The following is a 15,787-nucleotide window of genomic DNA, read 5'->3' on the forward strand; positions in this document are numbered from 1 at the left end:
GATGATGGCTTCTACTATGACTAAGCGAAGCATGCATGGGCATGACATGTTACTTGCCCATGTGACTCCAAACACCATCTTGTTCCCTGTAATTTTCCACAGTGAGAACCATGGGTTTCCCTTCACTTGGCAGAAGCAATAAAAGGCCCTGCAAACATCTGCATTTTGTCTCTTTCCTGCTCAAACCTCTGGACTATGAACTTATACTAATGGGAGCATTCTAACCAAGGGACTGAGGACCTTCCAAGGATTTGGAAGCAACCAGAGACTTGACTTAAGACACACAGCTACAGGGCTAGCTCTCCTCTGTCCCATCTTCTGGTCTTATTGAGTGCTCCCTCTCAGTTGATTAGGCCACTTGCTTTTACCTGTCCGTGGAATCTTGCCATTCTTAGACTTGGCCCTAGCTTAGAGTACCTTGTGCACTAACAGTGATTACTCATAAGAACAGCCATAGTGGGTAAGACCAAAGGTCCGTCTAGCCCAGTATCCTGTCTTCCGATAGTAGCCAATGCCAGGTGCCCCAGAGGGAGTGAACAGGTAATCATCAAGTGATCCATTCCCTGTTGCTCATTCCCAGCTTCTGGAAAATAGAGGCTGGGGACACCCATCCCTGTCCATCCTGGCTAATAGCCATTGATGGACCTATCCTCCAGGAATTTATCTAGTTCTTTTTTGAACCCTGTTATAGTCTTTGGTCTTCACAACATCCTCTGGCAAAGAGTTCCACAGGTTGACTGTGCGTTGTGTGAAGAAATACTTCCTTTTGTTTGTTTAAAACCTTCTGCCTATTTAATTTCATTTGGTGACCCCTGAGATCTTGTGTTATGAGAAAGGGTAAATGACATCACTTTCTCCACACCAATCATGATTTTATAGAGCTCAATCATATCCCCATTCAGCAGGCCCAACTCAGTTTGGAACCTTTATTAATAAAAATACTTTGTTGCCGTAGCACCTAGGAGCCCCAGTCAAGGACCAGGACCCCATTGTTCTAGGCACTGTACAAACGCAAGACAAAAAGACTGTCCCCAAAGGGTTTATAATCTAAGTATAAGAGGCACCACACATACAGACAGATGGGAGAGTATAAGGAAACAGTGAGACCTTATTGGTCAGCCATTTTTTGTAGGCATCATGGCAAAGGAGAGTTTTAAGGAGGGATTTAAAGGAGGATATGGAGGTAATTTTGCAGATGTGTATAGTGAGCACCTCTCAGGTGTGAGGTGGGAGAAAGCAGGAAGGTTCTTGTTTGAAAACTTAACAAGTGGGTGTTGAAGGCTGGCCTCCTGGACCAATTGGAGCCAGGAATAGACCTCACTACTAAATGCGAGGGATGATCGGTATTATGGGGAAAGGTCATGATGCGCCTGAAAGTGCAGCCAGGCCACTTATGTTGGATGCAGTAGAGAAATGGGAACCATTAGAGCAGTGGTTCTCAACCTGCAGGCCGCTTGCAGCCCGTTCAGCACACAGCTGTGGCCCATGACACATCATACAGGGTGTGTGTGTGTGTGCCACATAACACAAAGAGAGCTGCATGTGCAGCCCACAATGATAAATAGGTTGAGAACCATTGCATTAGGATTCAGAGAGGGGTAACATGGTCGAAGCGATGGGCTAGGAAAATGATCTTTGCTGCACCATTCTGAATCTTTATGAGCGGCACAAGAATGCATTTCTCAATGCCTGGGAAAAAGATGTGGAAGTAATCAAGACCCACAGCGATGAGAATCCTGTGATCAGACTGTCAGGAACTGTGGCCAGTGGTTAATACAGTAACCAGGCAGCTTTCTTAAACCAAACTATTGTTGAATCTTAACAGTAGGAACACAACAAAGCATAAAAGAAAAAGAACTTTAAAACATTATAAGGTCTGTTTGCATGTCTGTTTACCTAGAAGCTTGCTATGCCTCGGCAGAGTGCCCAGGCAGGTCCCTAGTTACTCCAGAGCCCTAGCTGCTCATGAATCACACTGAGAAAGGCATCAACCGAATCCCCGCATCTCCCAGCTTCGTACCTCAGGAATATACCGTCTTGCACTGCTCAAGATGAGCAGTGCAAGTCTCAGTGGAAAGTGGATATACGCCAACCTTTGTAAACCTGAACAGATTTACGAAACATTTCAGGCAAACCCACTGGTAAAGATAAACAGTAAAACAAGTTTATTGACTACAAAAGATAATTTTTAACTGATTAAAAGTGATAGGCAGAAAGTCAGAGTAGTTAACAAAATAAAATATAAGCACGCAGTCTAAACTCTCAACCCTATTAGACTGGGCAACATCTAGATTAAGCAGTTTTTCTCACCCCCCTGAATATTGCAATTCTTAGTACACGGGTTTCACCCTTGAAACGTTGGCCAGTCTCCTCTGTTGGAGTCTTCTCAGTGTCCTTGTTGCTTGCAGCACAGGTGGGGGAGAAAAGGCCAAGCATGGGGCCATTGTGTTCAGTTTTATACCCTTAGTCCATGTGCTTGGAGAACACAAGTCCAGGCATATCTGATGGGCATTGCTGAGGCCCCAGGCAAGGCTGAGCAATTCCCTTGGTTTTGCCTTATGCCAGGTGAGTCATTGAATGGTAACTCCCTTGCTGGACAATGGGAGTTGATGGTGGTTTGACGCCTGCCCGGGCGTTGGTTACTTTCCTTGCTGTTGTCTCTGCGGAGCTAATACCTGGTCAATTCCCCAACTTACAGCATGTTTTACTGACAGCCGTACAACACAATCTCATAACTTCATATGTACTAATGATATACATGTTTAGATAGAACAGTGACTTCCAGCAGATCATTACATTTCCCCTGATACCTTACATGGCATGCTTTATATGCAAGATCACAATCATATTTAAATGATGAATAGGGGGGTTACAGGGTGCTCCCCCCGAAGTACAGAGTTTAAAGCTTTCTCTCATGCATGCATACACAAAACACCCAGTTGGACATTCTAAGTGTACATGTATTTGAACTTAAACACTTCCTAGGTTGTTAAGAGTTCAAGACAATCGCATGTCATTTAAAAAGTGACTATGACCTTGATATTACAATGTAATATAAATGCAAATATACAATTGTGGTCTTTGTTACCTATTGGAATATATTAATTTTAGAAGGTTAAATTCAATTAATAGAGAGCTCACTGAATTCCACACTTTGACATATTCACACTTAAATTTTTTTTTTTCAGATGGACAATCTCTTTACTAATAGTATCAGACACAGTTTTGGTAGGTCACATCCAAACTAATATTGGCTTTAACCAACATACTGAGCTACACAGTTTCCTGCAGGTGGTGATGTCAGTGATGATCATTTGCTTACTGCTTTGTCTGACTAGGATTCTGAAATCTTTTCTTAAGGTGGATATACTTATTTGAAATGGCTTCTGGACCAACTTTCCTTCAATTCATAAGGACTCTTCCTTTCTATTTGCAGTTGGGTAACATTCCTGTGATGACTACAGCAATTGCTTACATGGAAAAGCAATACATCGGACCCTCGCTAGAATGTGCGTCTATATGGTGCGAATTCGTATATAACGCGGTCGTGGCCATGGATCCCAAATTTAATTACTTTTTAATTAGAATTAATTTTAAAGCCGTCCCCGCATGGATCCCAAATCACACGTTCTAGCGAGGGTCCGGTATATTTGGACAATGTTGTTTTGCACCTGGGAATGGGGAGAAAAGCCTGCACCTTGTGATCAAGCACGTCTTTGTAGAATAGATCACTAATAGTCTGAAGCCCACATTTGGGGTACCACTGGTTTATCAAATGCTGATTTCTGCTCAGATATTGGGATGGAGTGGGTATTCAATTGATAACCAAGAATAGAAAAACTCACTACGTGTTTTCGTTGCTGTTATTTTGGAATATAAACTAACAATGATGGTTTAAAAAAGCAAAAACAAGCCTAATTTTTTTCTTATCCCTTTCAATGTATGTTTAAATCTAGGTAATGGTCTTGGATTAAATAAACTAATCCTAAATTTAAAAAGGATCATTTAAGATTTTTATGATTTCATCAGATATTTTAAAGGTTATATGAATTTGAGGGATGATAGTTTCCATAAAATAACCTATTTTTGGAACTAAATCAATTCAAGCAAAAGGCATCTATTCTTTTATAAATGTGCCAAGGCTATATAGCATATGAGATGTTTGACTTATGGAATCTCCCATGTCAGCACAGAAGAATGTACTTCTACATTATAAGATGGTAACAATTTGGCAGAACTGGGAAGCACCATGAAATTGTATACAGAGGATTTGAAGTTACTTTTCAAGGTCACGGGCCTGTGTATTTTTCCTTAGTAAAAATCAAAACAAGCTGATGGATTAAAAGAGACTTGCAAAGAAGGGGGTGGAAAATTGAGTTTATGGCCTTTTTTGTTGTCTTATTATGTAGAACTAAGTGGGAGGGCAAAAAGAGGAGAGTGTGTGTGAGAGAGAGAGTTTTTAAAAATGCTTTTTTCTGTTAGTTTATTTCACCCATATTCTTCACATAGACTGGTGGTGTTGCCAAAGCCAATAAAGTTGAAAGCTGAGCAACTGAGAGGAAGAGATTTCTAGCCAAACTGTTCTAGAATGTTGTTTTTGAACACCTATTTAACTTCACTGAATAATTAAATGTTGGCTAAAGGAAGCCTTTGTTAAACATTCAACACCTTTGTCCTTCAATTAAGGTGTTGCAGCTTACAACAAACATCCCTGAGACCTTCCAGAGCTTCTCTAGCAAAACCAGACTTGAAATTTCTAAGGTAAAAAACAAGCAAGAAATTTAAAAATCAAAACAAGAATTGTTCAGGCCACCTTTCGTATCTTCAAAAACAAAGACGAGAACAAATACTTCACCACCCTGCGCCCCGCCCCCCTTTTTAAAGCATCTTTTGCAGGGCAGCATATTAGAATGATTGGGTAGTTTATCTTGGGTTGAACACAATAGATCACTTATTAATCTGTTCTTTTATATCTGGCTATTTTATATCTGGGGTGTTTGTGTAATATATATGGAGTATAAAAATGTTTTGTTTATATTGTACATCGTGCGCATTGTATTCAGACTTTTCCAAAATTCATAAATTACCATAGTTGTGATTGATTTGGATCTTGGTCTTTGCACCAGAGTGTGCTATCTCGAGTTTGGCAAAGGAGGAAATGGTATTCTGTGTTTTTAAAAAGAATAAGTAGCGTGAGTGGGGGGGTTGGTAGGAATGGTTAGCAGGGACGGTTAGCTGTTAGTTTGATGGTATGTGCTAGAACCCTAATCCTGATTGGTCTCTGGGTGCTATCATAATATAAATGTTTATTAATAAACATTGTCCCACTTTAATATGTTCCATCTCTTTAACCAGCCAGGATATATCCTGGGTGATATCTGTTAATGAAATTGATTTTAGTATAAATGACAGGAGGCTAGATAAACACACACTTTTTTCTATTTAAATAGGTTCTCCTATCTCCCCCCCCCCCACACAAAAAAAAAAGAAAAAAAGCGGTTACTGGCATGTTGTCTGCTTATATCCATATGGCTTTATTGGTTGCTGCACACATTTTAATAGCGCAACAGTTATTATCCCTTAGAAGTACTGTTCATGGTATGTATTGACCAAAGTGATGGCTCAATAAAATATCTTATAAATGAGCTGTTCTGCATGTTGTCTGTGCACACTTATGACAATACCCAACACCTGTGTTGTTGACACAGAATAAAGATCTGAATGTAATTTAAAGGTGTCATTGTGGTGTTTAGAATCCATCAAATACCTGCATGGTATCCATTTTATAATTGGGTCCAAGCTGCAGATATATTGTTGCCTTGCTGTGGGTTGATCCTTCTGGTATCCTGTTAAGCATCCATGGTTCCTCAGGAATGAGTTGGAAGTGGATGGTAGTAAAGTAGAAAATCATCAGACTGGTAGGTGTTTAAAACACAAAGCAGGAGTTAGTCATCATAACATGATACAAACAGTTAGAAGTAATTAAGCGGAATGTTCTTCTTTGTTACAAATTGTCCTCTGATACCATGGTGATAAGCATGTTAAAATTTCCTAGATGGATTTTTTTTTTTTCTTTTTAAAGCAAGCAACTTTTAGTGCTCAGGAAAGGTACCATTTGTAATAGCTTTGCAGTTGAAAGTACTTTATCCACAGATTGTATGGTATGTGACAACACAGTGATCTTTGCAGTATCCGCATGCAAGGGAGAAGTTGCAGGCACAAGCCCGGGTAGCTTAGAATTTCATTTACTCCTTCTTCCCCAACAGGTGTGTAATGCATGCATAATGTTTATTTTATTATGGCTCCGATGTTGAAAGATTTGTATTTTAAGAAATTAAGCACAACTGTTATGTCTGAGTTGTACATCTCACGAAGCGTGAGTGTATAACATATATTGTTAAATATATATAGTGGTTTTGATGGGAACTGCTCGTCTCATTCAGCTGTAAATTCTGTATTTTTCTCATGTATATAATTACTGTACTTTTAGAGACTAATTCAGGAACATATAATGAAAATGAATCCAGAGAAAAAAATGTAATTTTAAAGGCTTCTTTGAAAAGCATTTTCACGCATTTTGTACTTTAAAGCCAAATAATAGTCTTGACAATGTTAACCTTTTTTTATTTCTCTTTGACTGGTAGATAGAAAATGCTATTTCTTCAGTTGATTTGTCACTGCCTTAATATGGTTCTCATTAAAATGTTCAGTTATTTTTTTTTTAGCTTTTATAAAAGCTTTAATAAAGGTGTATATCTAGGTGCCTTTGAAATAAGTTACTAAAACAAACAACAACAGATACTTTTAACACTATATCATGTGTGATATAAATATATATTAAGCTATTTTAGTTTTATTCTAAAGCAACGTACCATGCTACATATACTTTCTGTATTGCTGTATTTTATAGTGACTCTGTCTTTTTCTTTTTCCTAGCATCAGATAATAGCCAGCGATTTCGAGAAACCTGTTTTGCATTTGCATTGACACCGCAACAAGTGCAGCAAATCAGCAGTTCAATGTAAGTGCATTTCTAGAAATCCTTCAGGGTAGTATTTCTGAACTCTGAAACTGAACCAGCATACAGTATCTTCAAAAAAGACCAAAACAAACCCAAATCTGTCTTAATATCCAGTAGTATACTAGGCAATTCACAGAATACATACAAAAGACACAGGCCCAGCCCGAAAGAGCTCATAATCTAAATTTTAGTAATGTGATGAGAGTGACGAAGGGTGGCGAGAGGAGGCGATGAGCATGGTGATGTGATTCCTCCTTTTAAGCATGTGAACATACTCGTGGGAATTTTTCTTCCAATATATAAAACCAAGGAAGATACGGAGATTGAGAATATTGATTCAGTTATTATAGTCAACATGATGGAGATCAATAGTTCAGAAGTGGTTTAAAAGAACAGAGCCTGATAGTTTGATGGACCAGAGAAGGAAGGCGCTCCAGGAATAGTGGCGAATATGCAAAGTGTAGAGATAGTAGTGAAAGAATGGGCCATAACTGCTGACAAGAGGCTTAATCCAGTGTCCTTTATAGTCCAGTGAGCATTTGATGAGTCCTCAAGTGAGCAATCTGCTAAATCTCAGTTTTGGAGGAGCATGCCTACACAAGAGATTAAGTATCACAGATTGTGGTAGTGTACTCACTCATCAGAGCTTTGCTTTTCAGGTTTTGTTTTTATATGTGCCACATTTTTAATTTGTATTTGTCCTATCTTTGCTAGGGACATTTCTGGGACCAAATGTGACTTCACAGTACAGGTCCAGCTAAGGTACAGTATTCATACAGTATAATCTTGGGGCCAGTGGATTTTTAAATAGTTTGGGAATATAAATCTTATTATGACATCTCCTTCTAATGTGTATACACCCAACTAAATCATTATTGCTCTTTCAGGGGCTATGGGGGAAGAAATAAGTCTAATCCTGCTGTATTCTAACAGTGGGGGAAGGAGGCATAGGAAGGAGCTGACTCCTGCTAGAAATCCCAGTCTGGGGGTACTGCAAAAAGAGCAGACTACAGCTATTTGCCCTTGCTCTGTGCAGCTTTTCAGAAGCTCCTCATGACTGTCCATCCAGTCTGTCAGCAGCCCTAGATGCACTCAGCTGTGACCATAACTTCCCTCTGTTTGCAGTTGTAGGTTGTGCCTGTGCTTCCTGCCCCCACTTCAGATCTGTTGTTGGATATGGGTGCCTGGGCCTCCCTCAGCTAGATCTAGAGAGGAAGCAGAAGACAGGATGTTCCAGCATGATTTCTGTTGGGTGCTGGCCACTTTGTTCAACTGGTGCAACTGTCAAGCATAGCAGCCCCATTCCATGTCTTTAACCAGGGAGACAGGAGGTGGGGAAATCACAGTCAGTCTGTTTTGGATTTGCTGACAGACTCACTGTAATTTGGTTTGGTCCTATAATCTCTCTTTAATTTAGTGGTATTTCTGAATGGGTAGTTTGAGTCTCCTAGCAGACATCTAGAGGAGCTAAAAGGTTACTTTTGAATCTGGCGCATCAGTAAGGCTGGTACGTAGGAGGTCGGGGGATCTACAGTCACCTCAGAGGACAAAAGAGGGTCTGTCTACTACTGCTTCCAGCAGCAAACATGCCTTCATAATACTGAGATTAGCATTATCAGAAACTGTCTGAACTGAGGTAGAAGGTCTGACCTTGAGCATCAGACTAACACTGGAAGCCTTAGCTGCTGCAGCATGGCCTGCTTATCTTAGATAAAGGAGGAATAGTTGGAGAGGTAGCATGTATTCTCTCCTTTGCAAAAACCTTGGCTTTTAGTAAGGTGAGGTCAGGCAGCGAAGATCGAGGGAAGAGAAACTGGACAGACACTGAAGGATTCTGGTAGCAGGAACATGCTTTGTCTCATAATGAGTGAGTCATAGAAACAAGCCACGCATAGAGGAACCTAGAGCCCTCTTTATTCAAACAAGTACTTGTGCTTGGGGCTTTTCTGCCTGTTGGTCACATGGCAATACAGAACAACTCAATAATTCCAGACTTCTCTATCAAAGTTGAAGATTTAATTCTACCTGCTGCTCAGACCGTCATCTGAATCTTCTTAAACACACATAATTCAGTAGCAAAAATCCATACCTAGTAGCATGAAGTCCTTTAAGAACTTGTTTAACACATTTTAAATATGACAGGTGATCAAAACTCTTTGCATTTAGGTTTTGTTTATCAGAAACCAGTTGTCCACAAGAAGATCACTTCCCACCCAATCTCTGTGTGAAAGTAAATGGGAAACCATGTAGCCTTCCAGTAAGTAATAGAGGTTCTTTTGATTTGTATCATGTCAGTAGTACAGCTAAGGGTGTATGTTTGCCTGAAATATCATAAGAATAGCGGCTTCCATGTTTTTTAATGTTTGTTTTGACATCGGGTTGGGGGGGTCTGATTGTTGGGTGAATGAACTGGATAAAAAGTTAGGCAAGCTGTTATTGAAAAGTGTAACCCTACTGTGTAAGGGAAAGGGCTCAGACCTAGGTACCCCAGCTGTCGATGGGTATGTCTACACAGCAATTAAACTGGTGGGCCCATGTCAGCTGACTTGGGTTTGTGAGGTTTGTACAATTGTGGTGTAGATATTTAGGCTCAGGCTGGAGCCTGGGCTCTGGAACTCTCCCACTCATTGGGTCCTAGAGCTTGGGCTCCAGCCTGAACCCAAATGTCTACACCACAATTTTACAGCCCTGGAGCCCATCCATTGTGAGCCTGAGTCAGCTGACCCAGGCCTGCCATTGATTTTTAATTGCTGTGTTGACATACCCTTAGTGTCCCCATAAAGATAAATATTTTAAACTATATTTATAAGTGTGGTTCTGCAGTGTTGAGTTGGTTCCTAAATACCTGTCTGTGACTGTAACTTTTACCATGATTTCTAGGAGTTGTCATATTGTTACTATGACTGTTGCACAGTTTTCCAAGATTTACCATGGCAGACCTTCAACAGTAACTGATGTAGAATGGCTAGCATAAAATTCCCTAAATCTAAAAATCTGCATTGGGAAGATGAGTTTTCAAATTGGAAGGGTGTCAGCAGTTACAAGATTTAGATCTTGGCTGCTGGTTGTGTTTTTAAATACTTAGGGGGGAAAAAAGCAGGTTAATATCCCTCCACAAACAGTGCATGGAGTTTGTTAGGAAAAATGAGATTAAAATATCTCTTGTAAAGGGAAAAATTAAAAAAATAATTGTTTCATTTTAGGGCTATCTTCCACCAACCAAAAATGGTGTTGAACCAAAGCGACCTAGCCGACCAATCAATATTACCTCACTTGTCAGATTGTCTACAACGGTACCAAACACCATCGTCGTTTCATGGACTGCAGAAATTGGAAGAGTGAGTTACTATTTGGTCAGATCTATGTATTAGAGAAAAGTTTTAATCAGCTCTACAGTGGAGTCGCATCTTACGCGGGGGTTAGGTTCTAAAGTCAGCGTAAGGTGAAAATCGCGTATAGTCAAAATTACCTTTGAAAATCCCTTAAATCGCCCATAAAGTACAGCTCACGAAAGCTTATGCTCAAATAAATTTGTTAGTCTCTAAGGTGCTACAAGTCCTCCTTTTCTTTTTGAGTATACACTCCATCTCATTAAGATTGGGATCAACATCCATAGCACTACGTATCCGTGAGAACGTAAGCCTCGTGTATGTGGCCTTGAAACAGCGAATCACACCTTGGTTGAGAGGATGGAGGTGGTATGGGGGGGAGAAAGACGAAGTCAACGTCGTTACGTGCAAACCGGAGCAGGGTGGCCAGGAGCATTGTCTACGATCAGCAACACTTAAAAGTCAAGTCTTTTCTCTTCGAGGTACCGCTTGACCTCTGGAATGAAACACTTGTGGAACCAATCCAGAAACAATGCTGCTGTCACCCAAGCCTTTTTATTTGATTGCTAGAACACAGGCAGATTTTTGTTCTTGCCTTTTAGGGCACAGGGATTTGCAGCCCTGTAGAGCAGTGGTTCCCAAACTGAGGTTCACAATGTTACAGGGGGTTTGCCAGAAAAAAATTCACTAATGGTGGCCAGAGGACCCTGGGCATTGGAGGCAGCAGGTGGGACCCGGTTGCAGGGCTGGCAGCCCGAGCCCCAGGGAGAACAGGGCAGGGCAGTTGGGGCTGGCAGCCCAAGCCCCAGGGAGAACAGGGCAGGGCAGTTGGGGCTGGCAGCCCGAGCCCCAGGGAGAACAGGGCAGGGCAGTTGGGGCTGGCAGCCCGAGCCCCAGGGAGAACAGGGCAGGGCAGTTGGGGCTGGCAGCCCGAGCCCCAGGGAGAACAGGGCAGGGCAGTTGGGGCTGGCAGCCCGAGCCCCAGGGAGAACAGGGCAGGGCAGTTGACCGGGGCGGTCAAAGGGGTCCAGCAGCAGGAGCCTCACGGAGTGCGGAGGAAATTTAAACTTAAATCCCTGGAAATATTCATTTTTAGGAGGGGGTTCACGAGATTTCACAATTTAGTGAAAGGGGTTCCCGGGCTGCTAAAGTTTGGGAACCACTGCTGTAGAGCAAGCCCGGCTTTATTAAATGCCCAGCCGCATTGCCACAAAACAACACAGTCTTTAGCTGCTTTGAAGCCAGGGGCTTGTCTTTCCGATTTCGTAGTGTAAGTGCGGTTGGGCATTTTTTCCCAGAAGAGCCCAGTCTTGTCAGCATTAAAAACTTGTTCGGGAAGATAGCCCTTTTCTTCTATGATTTTCTTTAATTGTTTGGGGTAGGCTTTTGCTGCCTCTTCGTTGTCAGATGCAGCTTCACCAGTAGTCTGCACGTTTTTGAGGTCGAAGCGGTCCCTAAAACTGTTAAGCCAACCTTGGCTAGCTTTGAATTCCTTCTCATCAGAAGGCTGTCTGTCTCTCTTTGGTGGGAGGTTTGAACAGCGCGTAGAGGCTAAGAGCCTTTTCTCGCAATGCGTTGCCATCGATCGGCACACGTTTACGGTTCATGTCTTCCAGTCATAAGTTAAATGCCTTTTCAGTCTTCACTAAAGTTTTATCACACACCTGGCTCGTCACCTTAGCAGTTATTGGAGCACTTGATGCCACGGCTTGACGAATTTTCTCTCTCGCAAATCTTGATGGCACGGATGCTAGATTTGTTGTGGCCATACTTATGCTCCATGTTGCGGACCGACATACCGTCTCTCAATAAGTCCAACACAGCCAGTTTTTCCTCCAGCGTTGGAACAGATTGCTGTTTCTTCGGTTGAGCACCAGATGAAGTAGTTGGCTTGCGTTTAGGGGCCATGTTGTAGAAAAAATACGTACAGTATCTTTAAACACTAGAATCACACTCAGCACAGCGAGATGTTCACGCTATGAGAGGCACGCCGGAACTGAGACTGACTGAGGGAACAACAGATTCACGTCTCCCATCTCACGCTCACTCCGGGCCATAAGCTCGTGGAGTGGAATGGTGGGCGGAATCGCCCGTGCTATTTACAGATTTTTTTTTTTTATTTTTTTTTTTTGCTGAGGAAGCATAGATGAATTTGCGTAAGTTAAATGTGCGTATGATGCGACTCACCTGTCCTTCAGCATACGTTAGAAAGCTAACAAGCAAGCTTAATTGGTGAGAAAAACACTTATGGAGTATAGTAATGGGTAACTAAGGATTTTTTGTTTCCTCTTTTCCCCTGCCCTCTACCGCTTTATGTCTGTGTGCTATCGCATGTTACCTGAGATCAAAGAGATTTGTAATGCTGGCCTACCAGTGTGTAACACGTTGCATGGGGGAGTGTTTCTTAACTCTGAAAATGCAGAGGTAAATCTTCGAAAGTATGAAAGCTCAGTAGTGCATGTGGGGATTTAAACTTGCCATTTAACGCTTCAATTCTCACAGCTGTATTTTATCCACATACTTTATTAACTGCACTGTTTTGTTTTATAGCATGTTTTGGGGGAAGGGAGGATGTAATTAATGTTTTTAAATGATTGATATTCCACTGAAATTCTATCCATCTGGAATAGCCTGTGGAAAGTATTTTTTATTTAGTTGGTTAGTCAGTCAGTCCATGAGACCCAATCCTCTATCAGTGATCAATGCATTGAGAATCTGTGTGTATATGTTCATGATGAAAGCCAGATATGCTTAACAAAATCAATGAGGACTTGAGAAAAGCTGATCAGATGTGGCTTTGCTACCAGCAGCCATCCTATTTCTCTAGAGCCTGAGAATTAGCCTGAGATGTAGTATCATCTATTCCAAGTGTGGACTAAAACCCATGATTCATTGAAACAGTGTAGAAAAATAATTATTGCCCATCTGTGCACAACAGTCAGGTATACAATATCACTCTTGTATTTTCCCCCTATCAAAATGGATTGAAGTTGAAGCATGACCAGATCTCCAGTTAGATTATGGAACAGATGCCTGCTGAATGCTGTTTTTAAAACTACTGGCCTTTTAGGCAAAAGAAAAAAAAAAAGTGAGCTTCAAAATGTCAAACAAGTTTCCAAAAAAATTCACCTGCTTTAGTTTACTGCAGATTATTTCTTGTCTATTGGAAATGCATTGAAAAAAACAACACCGTGCTGCTTTTTATAGTGAAGTAGCTGTTTTCACAAAGCTTTCTGGGTGAAAATGGACATTTGCTATAACTGAAATTGCATAGCTGTATCTTGGAAAAGCTTTTGAATTTATAGTCATCAAAACTAGAAGAATAATGGCAAATAAACTCAGTATATCTAACAAAAATGATTAGTCAGATCTTTTCCACACAAGAAATAATGCTTCCTAATTCTATTATTTGGATCCTGCCAATAAATCAGTAGAAATTAGTTTTATTTTATGGATATGCATGATAGATAAAAATTGGGCATTTGTTCTTTTTAAATATTGGGTTACATGTCTCAGCTGGTAGAGTATACCTTTAGTGAAGTCCTAATTGTGGTGTCTGCACAATCTGCTTTCCAAAGACTTCTGTGAAAGTTGCCTTGGGCAAGTACCTAGCTTTGTAGATTCAAGCTGTCAGTAAATAATTTCACAATGTTAATTAGCATTTCCCTAACTTCTATCCTAATTGAGGCATTAAACAAACATGTTAAAGCAGTAGAGGTTTTTAATGATGGAAGCATCTCTAGCAAGAGCAAAATATTTAAAATAATGTGTTTCTGGTATTTAAATTGTGAAATTTTATGGTATATATTATTATTGAAGACATAAGTGGCTGGTAAAATATCCTTTTAGGGGGGCGCTTAGGTCACCCCATGCTTACCATGCAGGCAGCTGTGGGGCTGGGTCCAGTCATCTCAGGATTGTCCCCCAGGGACTCTCATCCCATCCCAGTGAAACTTCCTGGGAAGTGCCATTTGGGAGCCAGTGCTCTCAGCTGGGGCTGAGGAATCTAGCTCCACCTGCCAGGAATCCAGCACTGAGGCAGGGCCATCGCTACACCATTCCCCAGCCTGTTTCTGGCCCTGGCTCAGTCAGATGTGGGTTTTTTCCTGCTGAGCTGGGTGTGTGCGTGGACTTGGGGTGGCTCAGAAAATACATTTTTGGGGGAGCCCTCTAGCCCTCGCCACCTACCAACTATTGTTGAAGTTCTTCCTCATATTTATCATTATCCCAAACAAATAATGTGAATGGCTTATGGATCCAGAAGTGGGGGATTGCCCACAAAGAACATTCTTAGCATAGGTTCTTTTAAATAGTTTATCACAGAAAACACGATTATTCTATATTTTAAAAAAATAATTGTGAATCGTGCTCAAGTTTAGAGAGAGAGAGAGAGAGAGAGTAAATTTTGTACCAGATGGTTTTGAATGTGCTCCTGCCATGCAACATGAGGACACAATTTTTTTTGTCCTTGGGGTTTCTGCTTGTACTGTGTGGTTTCATATCCTATTTTTTAAAAAGACAGTGTACTTACTTATGATATGATATTGTTCATATGAAAACCCCCAGATAACTTTAAAAATCAAAAATCTTCACAACTGTACAGTTTTAGTTTGTTCTCTCGGCTCCAACAATAAAACTAGGTGTGGGGTTCAGTAATCAACTTCCCTTTCAGATTCTCACGTGTCAGGGCACTGCTTGTAGAGACTGGGTTGTAAACACTGCACAGAATGCAAAGCTTGGATTGTTTTGGTTTTTTTGGTTTTTAAAAGACCACTTGTTTCAAATGCAGTTAAATGAAATATGTTCATGGAAGCATGTCTACTGGTCTTAAGTTTTATAAAAGCTTATTTTTCAAAACTTGAACTTTAGACCAAATTTAACATGACTTTTTCCCTTAAATATGTGTGCAGTACTGCACTTTGGCTTAATGCTATTGATATGAAATTATCCTTTATAAATTGCTTGTTGACGAAATGCCCCAAGTTGCAGGTTTGAAATTTTGAGAAAAGTGATAACTGTGGTGTTGGAATTATTGAATATATAACTTCCCTTGCACCTGGCTCTAATCTCAGTGGAGCTTGTGATTCGCCTTGCTGCTTCTATCCTAAGGACTAAAATCCTGGTCCTGAGAACTTCCTAGTACCTACTAAGAACATAGACACAATGGATTTTCTTTAGTCTGAAAAAGTTATGCCACCATTTTGTAGCGATGGTTGAAGTCTAGGTCCACATAATCGCAGAGATTATAAATTTTACATGGTGTTTATGCAGATTCTTTGTTGATTTGATTATATCAGCTGAGTTGTTTCATTATATGTTTGTTTTCCAGAATTATTCTATGGCAGTTTATCTTGTAAAACAGCTGTCTTCTACAGTGTTACTACAGAGGTTACGAGCAAAAGGAATAAGGAATCCTGATCATTCTAAAGCACTAAGT

General features: G+C 40.7%; 1 protein-coding gene across 2 annotated transcripts in view; it reads left to right on the plus strand.

Annotated features, from left to right (window-relative positions):
- Positions 1 to 15,787, plus strand: part of PIAS1 (protein inhibitor of activated STAT 1) — a 95,908-nt gene that overhangs the window by 64,868 nt on the left and 15,253 nt on the right. For both annotated transcript variants that reach the window (XM_084641775.1, XM_084641776.1), the window contains exons 3-7: positions 6,937 to 7,021; positions 7,736 to 7,783; positions 9,188 to 9,278; positions 10,225 to 10,359; positions 15,680 to 15,785. In XM_084641775.1, the coding sequence (XP_084497901.1) occupies positions 6,937 to 7,021; positions 7,736 to 7,783; positions 9,188 to 9,278; positions 10,225 to 10,359; positions 15,680 to 15,785 (465 nt within the window). The remainder of the gene's footprint in view (positions 1 to 6,936; positions 7,022 to 7,735; positions 7,784 to 9,187; positions 9,279 to 10,224; positions 10,360 to 15,679; positions 15,786 to 15,787) is intronic.

This window comes from Lepidochelys olivacea (assembly GCF_965140295.1).
Source record: "Lepidochelys olivacea isolate rLepOli2 genome assembly, chromosome: 10".
Taxonomy (NCBI): domain Eukaryota; kingdom Metazoa; phylum Chordata; order Testudines; family Cheloniidae; genus Lepidochelys; species Lepidochelys olivacea.